General features: G+C 41.1%; 2 protein-coding genes across 4 annotated transcripts in view; one reads left to right on the forward strand and one right to left on the reverse strand.

Annotated features, from left to right (window-relative positions):
* The first annotated feature begins 359 nt into the window (after nt 1–359).
* LOC118965232 (uncharacterized) lies at nt 360–12639 on the forward strand. Its single transcript, XM_090209470.1, has 4 exons — nt 360–441; nt 5120–5326; nt 6179–6228; nt 7967–12639. The coding sequence occupies exons 1-4, from the start codon at nt 360–362 to the stop codon at nt 8336–8338; spliced, it is 711 nt and encodes a 236-aa protein (XP_090065596.1). The 3' UTR covers nt 8339–12639.
* Nucleotides 12640–19455: 6816 nt separating this feature from the next.
* The window catches only part of LOC110525760 (OX-2 membrane glycoprotein), a 41846-nt gene continuing 37313 nt past the window's right edge, over nt 19456–23988 (reverse strand). For all 3 annotated transcript variants that reach the window (XM_090207408.1, XM_090207406.1, XM_090207407.1), the window contains exon 8: nt 19456–22351. In XM_090207408.1, the coding sequence (XP_090063534.1) occupies nt 22347–22351 (5 nt within the window). In that variant the 3' untranslated portion in view covers nt 19456–22346. The remainder of the gene's footprint in view (nt 22352–23988) is intronic.

The raw sequence follows: 23988 nt of genomic DNA on the forward strand, positions 1-23988 counted from the left end.
AACTTTATGTAGTTGAGAGAGGATGAAGCACATGGGGAGGGAGAGAAAGAGTGAAAGAGAGAGTAGGTAAAGGAAGTAAAACGGAAGAAATGTTACCACAAACACTTGTGCAGTGACGGCGACACTATGATGCTGGGGTGTGTTAAGACTGATGTGAGAGACATTTAAAATTGAGGAAGAGAGAGAGACAGAGAGAGAGACAGAGAGAGAGAGAGAGAACAGACAGTGTATTTCACTCACTCTTACACACACACACAAACACACAGAGAGATGATCATCTACCAATGCTGTGGCTGTCTTCCTAAACTACCTCTGGTGTAACCTGTTGATTGTAGAAGGCCGGTGGTCTACAAGTCACCATGGGGCCCCGTGACTGCTGGTCCTGGACCAGCCTACCTCTCACCATCCTGGCTGTGCTTCTCTTCCACCGGGATGCCAATGGTAAGTTAGACCCAGGGGGAAAAAAACGTTTTGTATGTGATTAAACTACAGCGTATTGTGGTTGGTTCAGTTTCAACACACAGTAAGAGAAGTGTTGCTGGTAAATAAAAGAACAACTCTCTTCGAGTGAACATTTTTATAAATATCTGAAATGTCATCCTCACATTCAAGACTTCCAGTTTTTGTCATCCTGGCAAAAAAAAACACTTATTTTTTTATTTGTGTGTGAGAGCTCGATGACAGAAAAAAATATATCCTGTTGTAGAAAAAGATAAAGGGACTTAAAATAATAAATTAGCGGGGTAGGAACATTTGTTCAAAGTCATCTTAATTTCTTCCCGATCTTCCTCCCTAAAGATGAATAATTTATGTTGTTCATGTTCTTCTCCCTGTTTTCCAGTTGTTGTTGTTGAAACAAATCGCTCTTCTGGCTTCCATTTTGTTTCCGCTGAATAGCAAATACTCCACATTTCACAAAATGGCATTTTGAATCCATCAACAACATCAATATTTTATAATTACACATTACAGAGATTTTGTTGCTTACTGATACCCAGCTGGAATTGTTTTTTTGGCACATCTCAGTTATACCAATACTGGTGTCATGTATTTTAATTTACGCTCTTATTCAGAGCTACTAACAGGAGCAATTAGGGATAGGTGCCTTGCTCAAGGACACATCGCCAAATCATTTTACCTAGTCTGCTCGGGGATTTGAACTAGCAACCTTTCAGTTACTGGCCCAACGCTCTTAGCTGCTAGACTGTAATATTCATATGTGTAAACATACTGAATTATAATTTAATGCATTTTACCGTCGTATCATACTGTGCTATGATTGGTTAAGACCACCTACAGTGCCTTGCGAAAGTATTCGGCCCCCTTGAACTTTGCGACCTTTTGCCACATTTCAGGCTTCAAACATAAAGATATAAAACTGTATTTTTTTGTGAAGAATCAACAACAAGTGGGACACAATCATGAAGTGGAATGACATTTATTGGATATTTCAAACTTTTTTAACAAATCAAAAAATGAAAAATTGGGCATGCAAAATGATTCAGCCCCTTTACTTTCAGTGCAGCAAACTCTCTCCAAAAGTTCATTGAGGATCTCTGAATGATCCAATGTTGACCTAAATGACTAATGATGATAAATACAATCCACCTGTGTGTAATCAAGTCTCCGTATAAATGCACCTGCACTGTGATAGTCTCAGAGGTCCGTCAAAAGCGCAGAGAGCATCATGAAGAACAAGGAACACACCAGGCAGGTCCGAGATACTGTTGTGAAGAAGTTTAAAGCCGGATTTGGATACAAAAAGATTTCCCAAGCTTTAAACATCCCAAGGAGCACTGTGCAAGCGATAATATTGAAATGGTAGGAGTATCAGACCACTGCAAATCTACCAAGACCTGGCCGTCCCTCTAAACTTTCAGCTCATACAAGGAGAAGACTGATCAGAGATGCAGCCAAGAGGCCCATGATCACTCTGGATGAACTGCAGAGATCTACAGCTGAGGTGGGAGACTCTGTCCATAGGACAACAATCAGTCGTATATTGCACAAATCTGGCCTTTATGGAAGAGTGGCAAGAAGAAAGCCATTTCTTAAAGATATCCATAAAAAGTGTTGTTTAAAGTTTGCCACAAGCCACCTGGGAGACACACCAAACATGTGGAAGAAGGTGCTCTGGTCAGATGAAACCAAAATTGAACTTTTTGGCAACAATGCAAAACGTTATGTTTGGCGTAAAAGCAACACAGCTGAACACACCATACCCACTGTCAAACATTGTGGTGGCAGCATCATGGTTTGGGCCTGCTTTTCTTCAGCAGGGACAGGGAAGATGGTTAAAATTTATGGGAAGATGGATGGAGCAAAATACAGGACCATTCTGGAAGAACCTGATGGAGTCTGCAAAAGACCTGAGACTGGGACGGAGATTTGTCTTCCAACAAGACAATGATCCAAAACATAAAGCAAAATCTACAATGGAATGGTTCAATAATAAACATATCCAGGTGTTAGAATGGCCAAGTCAAAGTCCAGACCTGAATCCAATCGAGAATCTGTGGAAAGAACTGAAAACTGCTGTTCACAAATGTCTCCATCCAACCTCACTGAGCTCGAGCTGTTTTGCAAGGAGGAATGGGAAAAAATTTCAGTCTCTCGATGTGCAAAACTGATAGAGACATACCCCAAGCGACTTACAGCTGTAATCGCAGCAAAAGGTGGCGCTACAAAGTATTAACTTAAGGGGGCTGAATAATTTTGCACGCCCAATTTTTCAGTTTTTGATTTGTTAAAAAAGTTTGAAATATCCAATAAATGTCGTTCCACTTCATGATTGTGTCCCACTTGTTGTTGATTCTTCACAAAAAAATACAGTTTTATATCTTTATGTTTGAAGCCTGAAATGTGGCAAAAGGTTGCAAAGTTCAAGGGGGCCGAATACTTTCGCAAGGCACTGTAGTTGGTTAGGTGATGGTCAGTTGATCCTGGTTGGCGATACGTGAACATGCCAGTTGTAGCTAGCTAATAAAGAGCTACGTTAAGAAATATCCTGTAGTACTGCATTTTATTATTTTGTACAAAGCGTGCAAAACAAGACATAGACTACCTGCTGTCCACTGTTATATTAACTTATTATAACTTGATAATTATGAAAATACAGGCCCTATTTTTCCTCAGTAGCTTTTTATTAACCACAATGAGTCATACTATATCTGTCAGATCTCTCTGTGTGAACATACCTGTGGTCTCTTTTAAAGCTGTGATATGTCACTTTTTGGGCGACCCAACAAAATTCACATAGAAATGTGAGTTATAGATCTGTCACTCTCATTGAAAGCAAGTCTAATAAGCGATAGATTTGTTCTCTGTGCGGTATTTCTATGCTCCCCATTTTTAAGTTTTGAGTCTTGTACTTTCGGTTTTGTACGCCAGTTTCAAACAGCTGAAAATACAATCTTTTTGGTTATGTAAAATATATTTCATAGCGGTTTAGATGGTACGATGATTCTCTACACTGTAACTTGCTTTTTTTTGTCACATAAACTGAAATTAGACAAACTATTAGAATTTTAGCAACCAGGAAAGAGTGGAACGATTTCTGCATAGTGAATCTTTATTATAGCCCTACTGTGGTTTTCCTGTGTGGTTGGAAGGTATAATCGAGTTGTGTGCCATTGTGTGGTAGGCCTACAGTAAAGTTGTACATGATGCTATCGTGTTGTCACCTCTACTGTCCTCTCATTGATACTGGGAAGTCTGACACTCCATGCCACTAATTGACATTCAGAATGTCATTGATGGTCAGTTATACTGAGTTAAACTGAGACCATTTTGGATATACTCAGTTCCTTAGTGACGATTATGAAGTCTGAAAGTCTTTAAGTTCCCCCATGGTATGCTGAGGTGGTCCTATTTAGTCTGAGACAGGATGCAGCACTGAATAAGTGCAGGTGGGGTTGAATCTCAGTTCCCTAGAAGCTGTAGTCCCATTGTTTTATGCTAATTGAGTTCCAACTCTTCAGGATGTGAAATGTGTTTTGTCTTTTTTTATCTCTCTGTGTGTATCTCCCTTCTATTAGTCATGAACATGTCACTGTCACTGATACCAAGGGGAAATTCTGATGAAGGGGAAAATCTCCTTCACCTGTCTGCAATCATTAATCACCTCTCATCTTAGTAAAACATATTTTTTTCCACCACCTAGGATCCAGCTAAAGAAAGTTTAAGGCCTATCCATGTAACCATTATTGCAATCTTTGTGTGTGTGTGTGTGTGTGTGTGTGTGTGTGTGTGTGAATGACTTGATATAGAGGTGATGGGTGATCTTATGGGGACCTATTGGTCAGGCAGTGACTTACTTTATTTGAATTCTTTGCAGGTCAAGATTCTGATTGTTTCCCAGAGATTAGAGTGGCACGGAACACAGTATGGAGAGCTTCACCTGGGACACAATTGAAGATTAACTGTTCTATTGCTTTCTGTTCCAACTCACCACCACCACCATCCCTATGGTGTAAGGTTGATGAATCAAACAACTGCAATACTGTCAACATAACAACTCTCATTCAAACACAGTGGACCAGTTTGAAAAACACTACAGGGATCTCATTTCTGGTCTTCACCAACATTTCCATATACGATGTAGGTCTGTACAGGTGTGCATTAAATGAAACCTCTGTGAGTCATTCTATCAATGTTACTGTCTCAGGTAAGCAATTTCTTTAGTTTGAAATACACGTCAAACAATAACAATATTACATTAGCAATAGCCTCCCTGACCGGGTCCCACTTTGTATACATTTCAGAGAGTGTTGAGGACACCACATATGTGCATCAGAAGAATGAAACAACCAGTAAGAGGAGATTTTGACTCTTCATAGCTTAGCATGCATTGCACACAGGGCATAAAGGTGCTGCAGTATGAATGTACATCAAGGCACACCACAACACAATGCTATGTCACACCTAGCTATGAAACACTGTGGTAACCAGTAACACCCTAACAGCCAGTTAAAACTAGTAACCTAGTATCCATGTTGAGTCAAACCTCCTATTCAGGAGCGGCATTTTGATTTAAAACATGTGTCTGCATGTGTGTAATTAGGCAGAATTATTTTGCTGTTAACTAATTTCCTGCATTTGTATATTTTTTGGCCTATAGCTTTTATGAATCCAAATGTGGGGTGGGGGGACATTTCCTCCCTGTTCATAGTGGAAATCAGGCCTCTTTCTCTTATAGACAGTACAGCGAGTCAGAGTGACAGCTTCCTGGAGTGGGTGTGGCCTTATGTTTACTCCTCGGCTGGGATTGTGGTGTTTGTCATCGTGGTGATAACCATATCCATGCTCTCATTGCGTGGTTGTAAAAGTAAGATGCTCACAATTACCATAGCACATTAATACAGACTAATGATGACCATAGCACATTAATACAGACTAATGATGATCATAGCACATTAATACAGACTAATGATGACCATAGCACATTAATACAGACTAATGATGATCATAGCACATTAATACAGACTAATGATGATCATAGCACATTAATACAGACTAATGATAACCATAGCACATTAATACAGACTAATGATAACCATAGCACATTAATACAGACTAATGATGATCATAGCACATTAATACAGACTAATGATGACCATAGCACATTAATACAGACTAATGATGATCATAGCACATTAATACAGACTAATGATAACCATAGCACATTAATACAGACTAATGATGACCATAGCACATTAATACAGACTAATGATGACCATAGCACATTAATACAGACTAATGATGACCATAGCACATTAATACAGACTAATGATGACCATAGCACATTAATACAGACTAATGATGACCATAGCACATTAATACAGACTAATGATGACCATAGCACATTAATACAGACTAATGATGACCATAGCATATTAGTACAGACTAATGATGACCATTGTACATTAGTACAGACTAATGATGACCATAGTACATTAACACAGACTAATGATGGCCATAGTAGATTAATACAGACTAATGATGACCATAGCACATTAACACAGACTAATAATGACCATAGTACATTAATACAGACGAATGATGACCATAGTACATTAATACAGACTAATGAGGACCATAGTACATTAATACAGACATTTATTTCTGGGATATGACTTTTCATTTCAATGTTTTGTTCATGATTCCCTTGAAATTGCAGGTGCCTGTCCGGCCAGGAAGTCAAGGAAAGAGGACCAAACAGAGAACCAGGTCAAACAGATATACACTACACATCTAACTTTCATTTAGTCCTGTATTAGTACTATTAGTACAGATTCTGGATGGTCTTTAATGTGTTTACAGTATGTAACATGGTGGAGTCTTTTGGTGCACTCCTTGTCTGTCAGTCCCAGGTGTTGTGTCTCTGACTGATTCAATTATATGACAGGCTATTTTATCAAATCGATTACCTAACGTTTGATTACGTGATTGAATTAAACCATGCAACAATTAACTCGTTAATAACCTGGGGCACCACGGAAGAGTGTTTATAGAGTTGCTCTTTTCCGAATAAACTCTTAAAGATCTGAAGATCTTTTATAATCAATAGCAGTCAATTATTAATCATCACCTTATTTAGTCTCATCTGAACGTCGTAAAATTCTTGATTATCTGCACGAACCCTGGCTAACAAGTTGAATCAGCAATACAAAATTTGGCTTAATTATTTATTTACTAAATACCTAAATAATCACACAGAATTACATACACACAGGATAGATCATACATTGATTACTAATCATGTCATAAAAGCAAAAGTCCCTAGCGGATGAAACCGATATGACGGCTGGTTACCCAAAGAAAGGGGGTTGGGTTTGAATGAAAGAGCGGGATAACTGAGGGACAAAGGGGATTGGGTCTCTATCGGACCTTGAGAAGCCATGCTACCGTAAATATAGAATCTTATGCATTCTAATAATCATCCATTCGGAAATTGAAAATGCAAGATATATATTTACACTGAGCTGCGCTTCGATAGATGGTTTGAAGATGGAAGACTGGTTTGCCCAGCAGAGATCTCCATTGTCCTTTGAAGAATATTTCTGGTTGTAGTGTTGTAGAGCGGGTACGTTGAAGTAGCCTGTCGTTCTCAGGAGATCGTCTGTCCTTTCCTAGGCCACGTACGTTTACAGCTGCAGCTGATAAGTTGACGTACAGAATTTCTCACTTATTCTATAGTGAATAGGAGTTCAAAGTTCATACCAAGTTGCCATAATCAGCTCGTGCTGTATTCTGGCTGGTCTAGTCGAAATTCCTCCTTCCAGCGTGGTGATCGTCACCTCCACATGATCTTGTCATGTAAATTTCGTTATGTAGAGGGAATATTCAGCCATTCGCAACCACAGCTCACACTGGGGTTTGCTTAGTCTGACATGAATTAGGTCACGGGGGCTTTATACTGGGGAAGAGAAGGGCGTGTTTCATCCCTCTCCAACCAATGTCTGTTCACTTGGGCGTGGCCACTGAGTGAGAATAAAATTACTTGAAAACAATTCTCTCATTTAGAAGGCTAAAATTACATTTAATATTCTCACACACAGTTTCATATTTAAACATTTAAATTGCACAACAATTCCATGTGAATCTGATGTCTAGACGAGAATGTGTAGACTTTCAAGATACAATTTATGTTGTCCTGTCATCAGTAATAATGTCCCAGACAACAACTGATCTGACATCATGTTCTTTAAGTACTTTCAACTGGTTGGATTACAGAAATATTGTTAAATTCCCCAACCTTTTGATGTTACCATACTCTCTCTACGTTAACAAAGGGCTTTCCAAGAGTCCATTCTGTAGAGGGGAGAGAAAAGGGGGAAAGGTATTTATGGGGGGGTCATAAACCTCACCCAACAGGGCAACGTCATGACACAGATGTGGCCCTCTATAATCAAGGGTGGGGGTTGCAAATACACAGAGTATTAAAGTAGCTTACTTGTTGTTACAGTATATGGCTATACCAATGACCCAGCAAGCATTCCCACGACCCAACCCACAATCCCACCACAGAGGAAGCATCCGATCCCACCAATCCCAGGACCGGCTCCAAGCCCAGCCCACCCCACCGCCGGACTGTATCTATGACAACGCACCTGCCAGGGGCCCACGTCGCACTCATCCGGCACCCGGCCAAGCTGCAGCCAATCAGGTAGCTGTCCCGGTGGACACGGACAATACCTATAGCAACGGGAAGGAGAAAGAGGAAGAGAGTGATATCATGTACGCAGCGCTAAACCATCAGGTAAAGCCTCGGGCCGCTGCGCGCCCTGCACAGCCTCGGATAGAGGGCTCAGAGTACGCAGCCATACGAGTGTCCTAAGCCCTGGAACCAGGAAGTAAAACTCCTCTTCCCAGAGGGCCACAGTCCGACTGGTCTTTGTTTCTCCCTGATTACGAGAAGGGGGTCGCTGCGTCCCAAAATGGCGACCGGAGTATGGGCGAGTGGGTGTGTCAAAAGGGAAGTAGTGGGTGTGTGGAAAGGAATGGGTGTGTCAAATCGTCTGCTATAGGTTAGACGGTTTTGATTGAGCTGTGTTTTTTTCTCTTCCGTTTCTTGCCACTCAACCAGACTGTGACACACAACTAGGTGCTATCATCAACCAAAAAGGGTTATTTGGCTGTCCTCATAAGAGAACCCTTTGAAGAACCCCCTTTGTTTCCAGGTAGAACCCTTCTGGGTTCCATGAAGAACCCTTTCCACAGAGGGGTCTGCATGGAATCCAAAAGAGTTCTACCTAGAACCAAAAAGGGTACTCCTATGGGGACAGCCGTAAAACCCTTTTGGAACCCTTTTTGTGTACCTCACATTGAGCTACCATACTGCGAGAGTTGGGACATCTGTTTTTAAGCCAGAGGATGAGTCTGAGTGTTAGAAGTACATGAATAATTGTACATTTTCCGGTTTAAAACTGAAGATTGTTCATTGGGGCGGCAGCTAGCCTTGCATTGGGTCAGTAACCGAAAGGTTGCTAGATCAAATCCCAGAGCTGACAAGGTCAAAATCGGTTGTTCTGCCCCTGAACAAGGCAGTTAACCCACTGTTCCTAGGCCGTCATTGTAAATAAGAATGCGTTCTTAACTGACTTGCCTAGTTAAATAAATTTTTTAAAGTATTGATGATGGGTGTACTGTTGCTTTATGGGTTGTACGCATGTTCCTACTGTGACTGTCACCCTGATATATTACTGTGACTGTCACCCTGATATATTACTGTGACTGTCACTCTGATATATTACTGTGACTGTCACCCTGATATATTACTGTGATAGTCACTCTGATATATTACTGTGACTGTCACCCTGATATATTACTGTGACTGTCACTCTGATATTGGCTACTAGGTAGCTACTTCCCACACCGTTGCCGGACAGTAGTGCCTGTCATACGAGAGCGAACGGTACTGGGTCCCGGTGTTCTTGTTTTTCATGCGTGTCCTCCCCATTGAGTAGTAGACTGTATGTACTGTATGTATCAAGATGACATCTAGATGGTTATCAATATTAGTTACTTCTTGTGTAGGTTGCTGCCCTCTTTTATATAAAATAATTTGAGAGAGAACATTGCCACGTTAGCTACCGCCTGCAACATGACCACGATACCAGTGGCAATCGGTGCCATTTAAGATTCTTATTATTTAAACCTTTATTTAACCTGGCAAGTGAGTTAAGAACAAATTCTTATTTACAATGATGGCCTGCTCCGGATGACGCTGGGCCTGTTGTGCACCGCCCTATGGGACTCCCAATCACCTCCAGTTGTGATACAGCCTGGAATTGAACCAGGGTGTCTGTGGTGACGCTGTGCCACCCGGGAGCCCCGATAAGGGATGAGCATGGCCTTATTTCTATTACAGCTTATTGGATGACTGTCGTTCATATTCCATTCACCCAGTTCAATGTAACATCGATAGGTTTAGGCTACTACACGATAGTCAAATACTCATCATGAGGTTTCCTCAACCTAGACTATGAATGAAAGCTACACCATGGTGCTGTTTAGGCTACTGTAGACCAACACTGCAAAACAGTGTGTTTTAATCAATTATTTAGTGACTTGAATACATTTAGTATAGTTTTATCTAAAAAAGGTAACTTCTTAAAAATATTTAGCTATTGACATTTTTATGAAATTCACTGAGGAAGATGCTCCTCCCCTTCCTCCTCTGAGGAGCCTCCACTGCATGATACCCAGTAGGAAGGACTTTGGCAGGCATGTGGATACAACCCCGGTGCACTGGTCCGGCTTATCGACTCTTCTTGTAGCCCAATCAGCCACGTAAAACGGTATTCAGTAGAAACAAATCTGCCCAATTAGCTAATAATCCATACACCCACTGTCTCATACTTCGGTCGCCATATTGGGCTGCAGATACCCATTCTTGGTATTACAGAAATCGATCAGCTGGCTGCATCGAACTTTGAACTTCCACCAATGATAATGTCAGTTTTAACTATGGCCTTTTGGGTACAACTTTCTTACAGAGGTTGATTCTTGAGGCCTACATGAAATATTCCACTGCACTGTAATTAGGTGGAAATCAGTTGACTGTGAATGTAACTGTGATTGATTGTTTTGTTTAATGCATTTTTCTGTGATTGCGTGTTTCCTATTTAAACAAATAATCAGATTTGATTTACTATAATATAATTTTCACTGCAATATTACTCTTCTCCATTCCTTACTGTAATCAACCAGTTTCAGTGAAATCACTGTGAGTGATGACAATCCCCTGGCCTTGGGTTTAGTTGAGGTGTTACTGTCGTTGTGCAGGGTGTTTTGCAGTTTACCTCTTGTGCTGGGATGTGATTAGGAGGTTTCCTGTGCTACACAAACCAAAACCCCCACATGCTGCAGCACACGGTTACATATCCTGTGATGATATGTGAGAAGCTTTCTGTGTGTGTGTGTGTGTGTGTGTGTGTTCATGCCTGATCTACTGTTCCTGTATGTGTGTGTGCATGTGTTATCCCAGCTAGCACATAATGTTCTGAGAACCATATATTTCTTAGACCTTGGTGAGAGCGTGGTTCTGCTATGGTTATTTTGCACACGACCTTCCCACAATGTTCTGGGAATGGTGCAGGATACCCAGCTAGCACATAATGTTCTAAGAACCATACTTCAGCATAATGTTTTCTGCAGGTTTCCTCATGTTTATATTTAAGGGAAAAATCCCCCCAAAACCACTCATTCCTATAATTTACAGTGTTGCATAACACTAATATGTGAGAACAATATTGTGAATTTTATTTTATTTTGTCATTGTAATAAGGTTGGTAGCAACGTGAAAATCATTGTGAAAATCTGTTGCAGCTCAAGACGACTAAAAAACCCACAATGCAATGCTCTCTCTATGGGCTTACTGGCCAGTAGCTAGCTAGCAAACGTAGCTACACACAATACTACCAAAGTCAATATCAGCATGTGAAGAAGGTAGTTAGCTTTATAATTGCCTAAACAAAATGCAATATCAATTTAGGAGTCTACAATCTCACCATGTTTAACCTGCAGATTGATGTGCCTCACAGAGTGGAGTCTGACATTCACAACGACACCATGCAATGCACCCTGGACTGAAGAGGCAGACAAATAGGAGAAATGTGTTAGGCCCTCTGTTCAATTACACATTTCTCGAGGTAGGAATATCGCGAAAATATGATGAATGGCTCATTTGAGAGAAGACTACCTTCCGTGTTATGACATCGGCCAGTATTAGAATCTGACATGTATGACAGACATTTTAACGATCTAAAAGTCATATTCCTATTTACTTCCAGAGACCCTTTAACACAATGCTACAACATACTGGCAGAAGTTCTGCCTGCTTGAACGGCAATAACTCAGATACACATGAAATGACCCAGGGAATCGATAGAGCATCACTCAGAGATACACAAAAACAATAGAACATTCAAAATGGGTGAATCTTTTACTTTAAAGTCATGTTCTCAGAACACGAAGAAAACTTTCCATAAAAAGCACAAGCAAACATTAGTTACATTCTAAGAATGTTATTTAAAAACATGTACATTCCATTCTCAACATCAACAGAACTCTCTCTGTACTCTATCTTGTTAAGTGTGTTCAGGTGTGTTGACCGCAATGGGTGCTTGTTTCCTTTAAAATGGGGTCTGTTTGAATAGACCAAAATGGACGGTTTTGTGAACGCTAGCTCCATCTTGGTGGCGCAGTGGATTAATTCCAAAACATTCAGGGAACCATAGTAAACGTTCTCAGAACCTCCCCGCAAGCTAAAAATGGACATTCCCAGAAAGTGTTTTACTGGTCAGGAAATGTATGGCTTCCTTCGCAGAAGAAATGGGGAAACCAAAAACGTACGTTCCCCCGACTTCCAAGTAACCACATTTAGTAGATGTGAGGGTTTATATGATTGCAAGAGTGTGTGCCCCCCCCCCCCCCCAAAAAAAAACCAAACATATGCTTAATAAAAATGAATGCAAATTGTGCAGAGCCCGAAGAACGGGGTTCAAATCCCCACTCCAACCCTTCAATCTGTTTCTCCCACCTATCTGTATCCTCTCTGTCAAAATGTATGCAATCATAAATGTATGCAATCATATCAATGTAAGAATAAATCCAAGCTAACATGTTGCTCAAAAAGTGTATTTTATGACTACAACCAAAGAGAGAGAAAATTAGTGATTGAACTCATTAGAAGTCTGGTTTTAATCACGTATTTTCTATCTTGTCTCTGATTTTAGGGGATTGTGTGTAATATATATTTTGTGACTTTATGATTTTTTCACACTGATTTATGCATGTTTGATGAAATCCAAGTATATTTCTGTTTTAGTATTGAGCTTGTGCCATGAAGTGTAATGGATCATGATATCTGAACCGTCAGGCTGACGTTCAATGAGGACAGCACCCATTCCCACATTCAACATTATTAATGGTGGAGATGATTAATGCTGGAAATTATTAATGGTGGAGATTATTAATGGTGGAGATTATTAATGGTGGAGATGATTCATGGTGTAGATTATTAATGGTGGAGATTATTAATGGTGGAGATTATTAATGGTGGAGATGATTCATGGTGGAGATGATTCATGGTGGAGATTATTAATGGTGGAGATGATTAATGGTGGAGATGATTAATGGTGGAGATGATTAATGGTGGAGATGATTAATGGTGGAGATTATTAATGGTGGAGATGATTCATGGTGGAGATTATTAATGGTGGAGATGATTAATGGTGGAGATGATTAATGGTGGAGATGATTAATGGTGGAGATTATTAATGGTGGAAATGATTAATGTTCACCCTCCAGTTACTGCTGGTGATTTGGACACTGTGCTTGACAATGCCTGCCCAAAACGGTAAATAATGTCAAATGATCAAATACATAACAATGTTAAACATTAAGGCACTTCAGACAAAGGGATCTAATTCTGTACTAGACAGGATTCAAAACATCAGAATGGAGTTTAGAAGCTTTAAATAGAGGAAACGGCACCAAAAGAGAAGGGATCTAATTCTGTACTAGACAGGATTCAAAACATCAGAATGGAGTTTAGAAGCTTTAAATAGAGGAAACGGCACCAAAAGAGAAGGGATCTAATTCTGTACTAGACAGGATTCAAAACATCAGAATGGCGTTTAGAAGCTTTAAATAGAGGAAACGGCACCAAAAGAGAAGGGATTTAATTCTGTACTAGACAGGATTCAAAACATCAGAATGGAGTTTAGAAGCTTTAAATAGAGGAAACGGCACCAAAAGAGAAGGGATCTAATTCTGTACTAAACAGGACTCGAAACACCAACCTAGTGTTTTCAACCTTTTCTGAGGGCTCCCAGTCTCTGGCAAGGTGTTGCACAGCACTTGATTAAGTGGTGATACAACACACCGTGTCATGTTTCAAAATATCTCAGGATGATGTGTTTCAACACTCCAGCAAAGTTAAGGTTTCGTCTCCTTCAATTTGGTGGCAGCTCAGTTACCACAAGTTTTGGCATTACAACGTACTTCATTTTAACAGTGTTGATTGATAAATTAAGGTCACTAATCAGTAAGGAACTCCCCTCACCTGCTTGTCTATGGCTTAATTGAAAGGAAAAACCAAAGACCTGCAGACATGAGTTTGACACTCCTGCAGCACAGTATTGTAGATGAGGTGAACCATAGGTGCACTGGTCATCTGACACCATGATTTAAAAAAACAGGAACCGCTTAGCTGACTGGCATGTTTAGGCCAGTAATGGGACTTTATCTCTCAATACCATCATGCACATTTACGTAGACACTCTTGTCCAGAACGACTTACAGTTGTGAGTGCAAACATTTTAAAAACGTTTTTTGTGCCACGCTCTACCAACTGAGCTGCACGGATCACATACATGATAATGTTGTGTGTGGTCACTTGCACCATAAAGGCTGTATTGTGAACACAGTTAACCCCACAAGGCCTCATACTCTGACAAGACTTGTTTCATTTCTGTTCTTTTTTTCTCTTATAGCAACCTGACAATCTGCATTGTCTCCAGGTCTCTCTTGAAAAAATAGATTTGTCTCATATCAACGAGAGTAACCTGGTTAAATAAAGGGGAAATAAGTGCTAATCCTTCCAGGGTGCTGCTTCTATAAGACACTGTTCTCTCACTGAACGTACTGGAACAGAACAGCAATGATGATTGCCATTGACTGGCTATTTAAAATGAGGCTTTTTAAAATAAAATATGTGTTGTTGCTTTACATGTATTATTCAATAAATGTCTATTTTCTGAACGGCGAATGATGAACTGTACATGAATTAGGAGGAAGCTATGTATTATGTTTGGTTTAACTGTGTCTGAACTGCATATACAGTTAACCTGATTATTAAGCCTATATATGAATTAGGATGAAGCTATGTATTATGTTTGGTTTAACTGTGTCTGAACTGCATATACAGTTAACCTGATTATTAAGCCTATATATGAATTAGGATGAAGCTATGTATTATGTTTGGTTTAACTGTGTCTGAACTGCATATACAGTTAACCTGATTATTAAGCCTATATATGAATTAGGATGAAGCTATGTATTATGTTTGGTTTAACTGTGTCTGAACTGCATATACAGTTAACCTGATTATTAAGCCTATATATGAATTAGGATGAAGCTATGTATTATGTTTGGTTTAACTGCGTCTGAACTGCATATACAGTTAACCTGATTATTAAGCCTATATGTTTTTTCCCAACCAAAACATCAGTGACATTTAAGACACTCAGAGAGGGAAGCACCTGTTCCCCTACAAGACCATGCTCCCCCATGCTCAACGTCCCACTGAATCCAGGAAATGAGCCATTTCAGTTCAAAACAGTGATCCAAAACTTAGACCACGTGGTGCTTCTCTGGTCTCAACCACTTCAGTCCCGTGGTGAGAGGTGGACGTAGGTTGTTCCCGCCACCTCTCTGTGGTCTGTGAGTGGAACTAACTGTTGAAGCCTGACTCTGTGATAGCACGCTCCCCCCCCACACACACAGACAGACACGTGGATGGGGTTTTAGGTTGGTTTCTGTAGAAGCACTTTGTGACATCTGCTGATGTAAAAAGGGCTTTATAAATACATGTGATTGATATGTGCATCCACCAAGTGCTACACCTACAGCAGACTGTGTGGCTGACCCCTGACCCCTGACACTGCGGAGAGGAGGATGTGTAGAGCTACACCTACAGCAGAGTGTGTGGCTGACCCCTGACACTGAGGAGGATGTGTCGACTTACACCGACAGTAGACTGTGTGTCTGACCCCTGACCTCTGACACTGAGGAGGATGTGTAGAAGTGAGAAAAACAATACCTGAAAAGATTTTGAGCAGAAAACTTGCCATTAAAATGTATTTTTAATCCCCCTCATCATAAGGCAATCAATAAAGTCTAGCTGGGGTGTGTGTGCGTGTTTGTGTGTGTGTGTTCGTACTATACAAGCACCATGACAGGGGTAGTGGTGTCAGGGGGGACAACTTCCTACTGTTATTCTCATGTCTCAATTCCCTGTTCTGCTCTCAGGAGGAAGTTGGATATTTCACATACTTCTACAGGTAAACGAGTATGTGTCTGAAGAATGTGCTTAACTGACATCAGAGGACCAAGATTAGAGATCTGAAAACTATATAAATACAGGTGGACCACCTTAAAGTTGCTTATATTAGAACCACCACTACAGAGTTAACCGCTGTAGGGAGTACTTAAAGGGTTAATTACCAGAAGATGATCTAGAGTGCCCTCTAGTGGATATATATAGCACACAATTAGCTAAACCTCCCACTGAGCTGTTATCTTGTTTCGGACTGATAATATTGTTATGAACGGGTTCAATCCAAATGTAATCATCTAGTTTCAACATGAGACCATGACCTGCTGCTCGGTCTCAGGTTAAGAGGCAGGGTATGACCACTAAAATATATAGGTCCCACATAAAACCAGGCATAACCTTTAAGGCATAATGAAGCCCTATAGATGCTTCATAAGTCATCCATAAGTCAATGTGATGCTATATAAACGGGTAGAAAAAAGGTTATGCCACATTTGGTAAAGAACCAGACGTACGGTCAGACCTGTCACATGACCCTTTGTAGTGCTTATGAAGACTTTACGAATTTATGTCATGTTACGTCAACTCAAATGAAGAAGAAACACATTCAATATAATGATAAATGTCTTTGGTCTGACAGAGTTGGATATAATGATACATGTCTTTGTTCTCACAGAGTTGGACATAATGATACATGTCTTTGGTCTGACAGAGTTGTGGAGTCAGGGGGGACAAAGAAAAATCAGTGATGCCAAGTTCCAGAGTCAAGAGGTTCATTCATAGGTAACAGAGGGTTTCCTCCAGATAAGCCTTTGATTTACACTCCTAGATTAATGATTTGCTTTTAGAACTTTAATAATATTCAGAACATTCTCAATAATAAACGTTTGTTTGTACAGAACGGATTGTGTTCACTTTCCTGTCATTGTGAAGTGCTCCAGCTTCCCATGCAGTCAACAGAACTAACATACATATCTAGTATTACCATGTGTGGACTCTGGGGGGGGTTAGGGTTCCTTCGGAAAGTATTCAGACCCCTTGACTTTTTCCACTCTATGTTACGTTACAGCTTAGTCCTAAAATTGATTCAATATTTGTTTTTTCTCATCCATCTACATATAATAACCCATAATGACAAAGCAAAAATAGATATTTAGAATTTTTTGCAAATGTATAACAAATTAAAAACTTAACTATCACATTAACATAAGTATTCGGACCCTTTACTCAGTACTTTGTTGAAGAACTTTTGGCAGCGATGAGAGCATCAAGTCTTCTTGGGTATGACGCTACAAGCTTGGCACACCTGTATTTGGGAAGTTTCTCCCATTCTTCTCTACAGATCCTCTCAAGCTATGTCAGGTTTGATGGGGAGCGTTGCTACACAGCTATTTTCAAGACTCTCCAGAGATGTTCGATCAGGTTCAAATCCGGGCTCTGGCTGGGCCACTCAAGGACATTCAGAGACTTGTCCCGAATTCACTCCTGCATTCTCTTGGTTGTCTGAGGTCCTGAGCGCTCTGGAGCAGGTTTCATCAAGGATCTCTCTGAACTTTGCTCCGTTCATCTTTGCCTCGATCCTGACTAGTCTCCCAGTCCCTGCCGTTGAAAAACATCCCCGCAGCATAATGCTGCCACCACCATGTTTCACCTTAGATGGTGCCAGGTTTCCTCCAGACGTAACACTTGGCATTCAGGCCAAAGAGTTTAAACTTGGTTTCATCAGACCAGAGAATCTTGTTTCTCATGGTCTGAGACTCTTTAGGTTCCTTTTGGTAAACTCCAAGCGGACCATCAGCCTTTTACTGAGTAGTGGCTTCTGTCTGGCCACTCTACCATAAAGGCCTGATTGGTGGAGTGCTGTAGAGATGGTTGTCCTTCTGGAAGGTTCTCCCATCTCCACAGAGGAACTCTAGAGCTCTGTCAGAGTGACCATCGGGTTCTTGGTCACCTCGCTGACTAAGGCCCTTCTCCCCCGATTGCTCAGTTTGTCTGGGCAGCTCTAGGAAGAGCTGGCCACCCAAAACTGCATTAGTTGCATTATAACCATTCCTAGATTTATTGGCATTTGCATTTTAACCATAAATGGACAAAATATCCTATACAACTAAAGCAGACATTCCAACTGAGGCCAGTAGAGCTGTGACTAGATCACACTGTTTATACACCCTTCTGTTAGGATCACACTGTTTAAACACTGTTCTGTTAGGATCACACTGTTTAAACACTGTTCTGTTAGGAACACACTGTTTAAACACTGTTCTGTTAGGAACACACTGTTTAAACACTGTTCTGTTAGGAACACACTGTCTTAACACTGTTCTGTTAGGAACACACTGTTTAAACACTGTTCTGTTAGGAACACACTGTCTTAACACTGTTCTGTTAGGAACACACTGTTTAAACACTGTTTAAACACTGTTCTGTTAGGAACACACTGTCTTAACACTGTTCTCTTAGGAACACACTGTTTAAACACTGTTCTATTAAGACAGACCCGGACAAGACAGACCAAAACAGACCAAGACAGACCAAAACAAGACAAGACAGACAAGGCCGGACAGGCAAAGACAAGACAGGACAAGACAGACCAAGACAGGAAAGGGACAAGATAGACCAAGACAGGTCAAGTCAAGACATGACAGACATGCTGAAGAGAATCACAATTGTAGGCAGGATGAGTGTGTGTGTGTGTTTATGTGTAGGCCCAGTTTCCCTGACTCATATGACTACCTGAAACTGGAGTGAGACTGGGTGTGTGTTTGCTTTGAGGCTATTTCAGAACTTTCACTGTGCCACAATAGTCACAGAACATTTAAGAGTAGATATGTTTAAAAAGCAGTGCCAGTCAGACGGTCCAAGAGAAACAGCATCGAGTCCAAACTGGGCACAAGAGGGGCAGACTGAATGGGCTTTCTGTTAGCTCACCTCCCACAATCTATTCTGACCATCTGTTTCCAACGGGACTCTTGTGGTGAAACCCTGGTGAATAATCTTCAAGAACAACACAACACTAATTCATACAGGTACACACACCGATTCATACAGGTACACACACCCGTAAACACACCCACACCCAAAAAGTATGTTGTGGCTCACAAAGCCCTTCAAAGTTGAAGCATCTTCAAAAAGCATAGGTCTGATAAATCTGTTACCTAATGAAATAAGCCTGGCTGGTGCCAAGCTTGTATGGTCTGCAGGATGCAAGGGGCACACAAACACCTCTGTAGTCAAGCAAGACTTTCAGATCCTGGTACAAGGAGGAGAGCTTCCAATGGTGAGGTCCACTAATTATCATAAACACATAAAACATACTTTAAAAAGCATCGTTTCTAAAGGCAACAGAGTCATCTGCAACAATTCATTTGATAATGAAGATCAACAGAGTGAAATAAAGAGCATCTCTGGGTGGTTTAATTGTCCATGTAGGTCCTGTAATAGTGCATTACATACTGTACATAGAGCGCCTTCAGAAAGGATTCACACCCCTTGACTTAATCCACATTTTGTTGTGTTACAGCCTGAATTCAAAAAGGTATTAAATAGATTATTTCTCCCTGCTACATCTGCTCTTGCCATCTACTTCTCATCTTGTGTCTCCCTAACCTGCTGCCACTTCCCCAGTGCTCTCTCCCTGTGTGTGTGTGTGTGTGTGTGTGTGTGTGTGTGTGTGTGTGTGTGTGTGTGTGTGTGTGTGTGTGTGTGTGTGTGTGTGTGTGTGTGTGTGTGTGTGTGTGTGTGTGTGTGTGTGTGTGTGTGTGTGTGTGTGTGTGTGTGTGTGTGTGTGGAGACAGGTGTGCTGGAGACGGAGCAGATCCCCACCAGCTGCAACATGTTCCATAATCAAGGCCTTTACCAATAATCAGCCCTGCCACTTCCACGCTGCTAGTTCGCAGCCTCTGCTCAGTCAGTCTGCGGTTTAAGCTGTTTGTTCCTGCATAGATCGTGTTATCCTCTTGTGCCTGGTTTTCCCTAGCCTGACTCTGCTTTCCGCTACAGTTCCGTCCGCTCTGACTCTGGTCCCTGTCTCCAGTCCCTCGTCTCGTCAGTCCTGCTTACCCTGCCCCTACTCCCCTTGCCTCAGCCTCAGTTCCTGGTTCCCTGCTACCCGCCCAAGCTTTATTCAAGCTTTGTCAAGTTGGTGGTTGATCATTGCCAGACAGCCATTTTGAAGTCTTTGTGACGTGGTGAGGTTGGACCCAGGTGCAGAGAAGAGACCAGACCAGGAATCCGTGGTTAAGGATAAACATAGTACTTCACTGAGAAACGGTAGTCACAGGATCACAGTAAACGTAGGTGATTAGATGTTGAAATGGTGCTGGATTTAGTGGAGGCAGCGCTTGTTTTCTTTGTGACTTGCAGTAACTCTCTGTGGTTCTAAATCAATAGTTTAGTAGTCTGAGAATGTCTGTAAAATGTACTTGTTCTACCGTGCTGTAGGTTTGTTACATGCAATATGCTTTCTGGACTTCACCGGACAGATGTTGCTCTCTGGTTTTGTGGTGAAACAAAGTTGTGGTTGAATTTCTTCTACCACTGTCTTCTTATTGTCTCGGCTTTAAGCCTATATATCACAGTGACAAGGCATATGAACTAACAGGTTATAGCTCAAACATTGCAATTATCACAACATATTGGTTGAAAAATTGCCCACCGCTATTGATCCTCAGCTCTTTCTTTGTTTACCCATCTTCTAATTGGTGCTCTTCTTTGTGAGGCATTGGAAATTCTCCCTGGTCTTTGTTGTTGAATCTGTTTGAAATTCACTGCTCAACTGAGGGACCTTACAGATAATTGTATGTGTGGGGTACAGAGAGGAGGTAGTCATTCAAAAATCCATTCAACTTATTACGCGACTTGTTAAGCACATTTTTACTCCTGAACTTATTTTGACTTGCCATAACAAAGAGGTTGAATACTAAATTGACTCAAGACATTTCAGCGTTTCAATTTTAATTACTTTGTAATAGGCCAGTGACACAAAATCTCATTTGAATCCATTTTAAATTCCGACTGTAACACAACATGTGGAGAAAGACAAAGGGTGAATGTTTCTGAAACCGCTGTAGGTCTGTTCACCAGTAATCCTCAGGCAGCACTTAGAAACACACAGCTCAGCTCACTATTAGTGCTGTTTGACATTCCAACAGGAATATTCACAGTGACGTAAGGGACAGTGGCCTAAAAAGCTATGCTGATATACACAATCTGACATCCAATGTCATAAGCATATTTCATTGACACAATCACGTCAACTTCCATCGTTGTCTAGACTATTTTGGACAGGCTGATTTGGTGTGATGTTAAACTATAGGAAGATGCTGAAGAGTTTATTGCTAATAAACAGTAGTAGTTAATTTGTATACATACATCTGTTGTGAGGTTTAAACAGGCTGAAAAGTTGGAGGCCATTTTCCTGCTGTAATTACACCTTCAGTTCAAATGGGCAGATGGTAGTAATACGATTCAATAGAAAATGCACGCGACACAGACATTTTGTCATTCCCTGTTGGAAATATGTAAGTTAAATATTGAGCATGAGAAATATATGATATTGTTTGTATTCTAAATGTCATATAGCTAACTAATACATGGCAAATTGCATTTTAATACTGGAACTCCCATGAAGTCAACGTGTGTGTTTGAGTCATAAAATATAAAGATATGTGTAACACACCACCCCCCCCCCCCCCACGGCCCTTATAACAGCAGCAAAATCACACAAACAAATAACAGGAGTACTCCTACACAAAACAGCAGCCTGGTCCTTAAACACACTGTAACTGTTAAACATTACAGTGTGTAATTAGAAAGTTTTTGCGAACGTATAATTTAAAACTTACTTTTAAAGCACTTTCAATTAAGGGCCTTTGTCCTATACTTTTTTCTTCATCGAGTGGACCGGTTATAGCCTGATCCCAGATCTGTTGAGCCATTGGCGTAACAATGACTATAGGAGTTGGCAAGTCATTACAAACTGATCTGGGACCAGACAAACTAAACTTCAAAGCCACATTTTGATAAGTGTCTTTATATCTACTGTTAATAGAAACATGGCTTTAGTGTTGTTGATGTTGTCGTCACTGGTGGGATGAAGGTGTATGTCCAGTTCACCCAGTGGGGTCTGGGGAAACAGCTGTTGGTGATGTGTAGTACTGTAGTGAGTTGTTCCTTCTAACAGACATGGGGCGTATGGTGCTGAGGAGCTGATAGGTCTAGCTGGATGACCAGAACTCTGGCTTCTCATCAAAACAGTCCTTCTTCCACCATTCCAGGTCAAATCTCAATCTGGATGGTGGGAGAGAGAGAGGGTGGGAGGAGGGGGGCAGAGAGAGAGGGTGGGAGGAGGGGGGGCAGAGAGAGGGGGGAGAGACACAGCGAGAGAGAGAGAGCGTGAGAGAGAGAGGAGGGGGGCAGAGACACAGCGAGATAGAGAGAGACAATTAGACCAAACAAAATCATGAGAAAACAAAAAGATAATTACTTGACACATTGGAAAGAATTAACCAAAACTGAAAAAACTAGAATGCTACTTGGTCCTAAACAGAGAGTAAACAGTGGCAGAATACCTGACCACTGTGACTGACCCAAACTTAAGGAAAACTTTGACTATGTACAGACTCAGTGAGCATAGCCTTGCTATTGAGAAAGGCTGCTGTTGGCAGACCTGGCTCTCAAGAGAAGACAGGCTATGTGCACACTGCCCACAAAATGAGGTGGAAATTGAGCTGCACTTCCTAACCTACTGCCCAATGTATGACCATATTAGAGACACATATTTCCCTCAGATTACACAGATCCACAAATAATTAAAAAACAAACCCGATTTTGATAAACTCCCATATCTACTGGGTGAAATACCACAGTGTGACATCACAGCAGTAAGATGTGTGACCTGTTGCCACAAGAAAAGGTCAACCAGTGAAGAACAAACACCATTGTAAATACAACCCATATTTATATGTATTTATTTTCCCTTTTGTACTAACTATTTGCACATCGTTACAACACTGTATATAGACATAATATGACATTTGTGAGTGTAATGTTTACTGCTCATTTTTATTGTTTATTTCACTTTTGTATATTATCTACCTCACTTGCACTGGCAATGTTAACATATGTTTCCCATGCCAATAAAGCTCCTTGAATTGAATTGAATTGAGAGAGGCGGGAGAGAGACAGTGAGAGACAGAGAGTGAGAGAGACAGAGAGTGAGAGAGACAGAGAGTGAGAGAGTGAGAGAGTGAGTGAGTGAGAGAGTGTAGGGGGGGGGGCAGAGAGAGAGATATTTAATTAATCATCATATCCAAAAACGAGGTGTTATTGTGTTAGTTGTACCCTCATCTACTCCACAGTTTCAACTCAAAACAACAGTCCCCTGTCAGTCAGTCACTCCCTCTTCCTGACCCTCTAATGTCCTCATTACACAAACAGGCAGCCAGCATCATGTGGAGACCGATCAGTCTGCCGCAGGGCGAGAAGTCTGGTGCAGGGCGAGATATCAACACCTTTGTCTTTGAAAGAACAAAGGCCTTACATCGGAGTAGAGACTTCCTCTGGTTTGCTTAAGGAGCAGGACCAAACCTGGTCTTATTCCTCTTCCTGAAAGTGATTCAATCATGCAATGTTCCCTGCCAAAAACATCATAACATCCTGGCCAAGCGTTACACTCATCCAGACACATTATAGAGCAGTGGAGGCTGGAATGGAATCAAACAGTGGAGGCTGGAATGGAATCAAACAGTGGAGGCTGGAATGGAATCAAACAGTGGAGGCTGGGATGGAATCAAACAGTGGAGGCTGGAATGGAATCAAACAGTGGAGGCTGGGATGGAATCAAACAGTGGAGGCTGGGATGGAATCAAACAGTGGAGGCTGGGATGGAATCAAACAGTGGAGGCTGGGATGGAATCAAACAGTGG

The sequence above is a fragment of the Oncorhynchus mykiss genome, chromosome 18 (assembly GCF_057628025.1).
Source record: "Oncorhynchus mykiss isolate SJ-2025 chromosome 18, ASM5762802v1, whole genome shotgun sequence".
NCBI classification, from domain to species: Eukaryota; Metazoa; Chordata; class Actinopteri; order Salmoniformes; family Salmonidae; genus Oncorhynchus; species Oncorhynchus mykiss.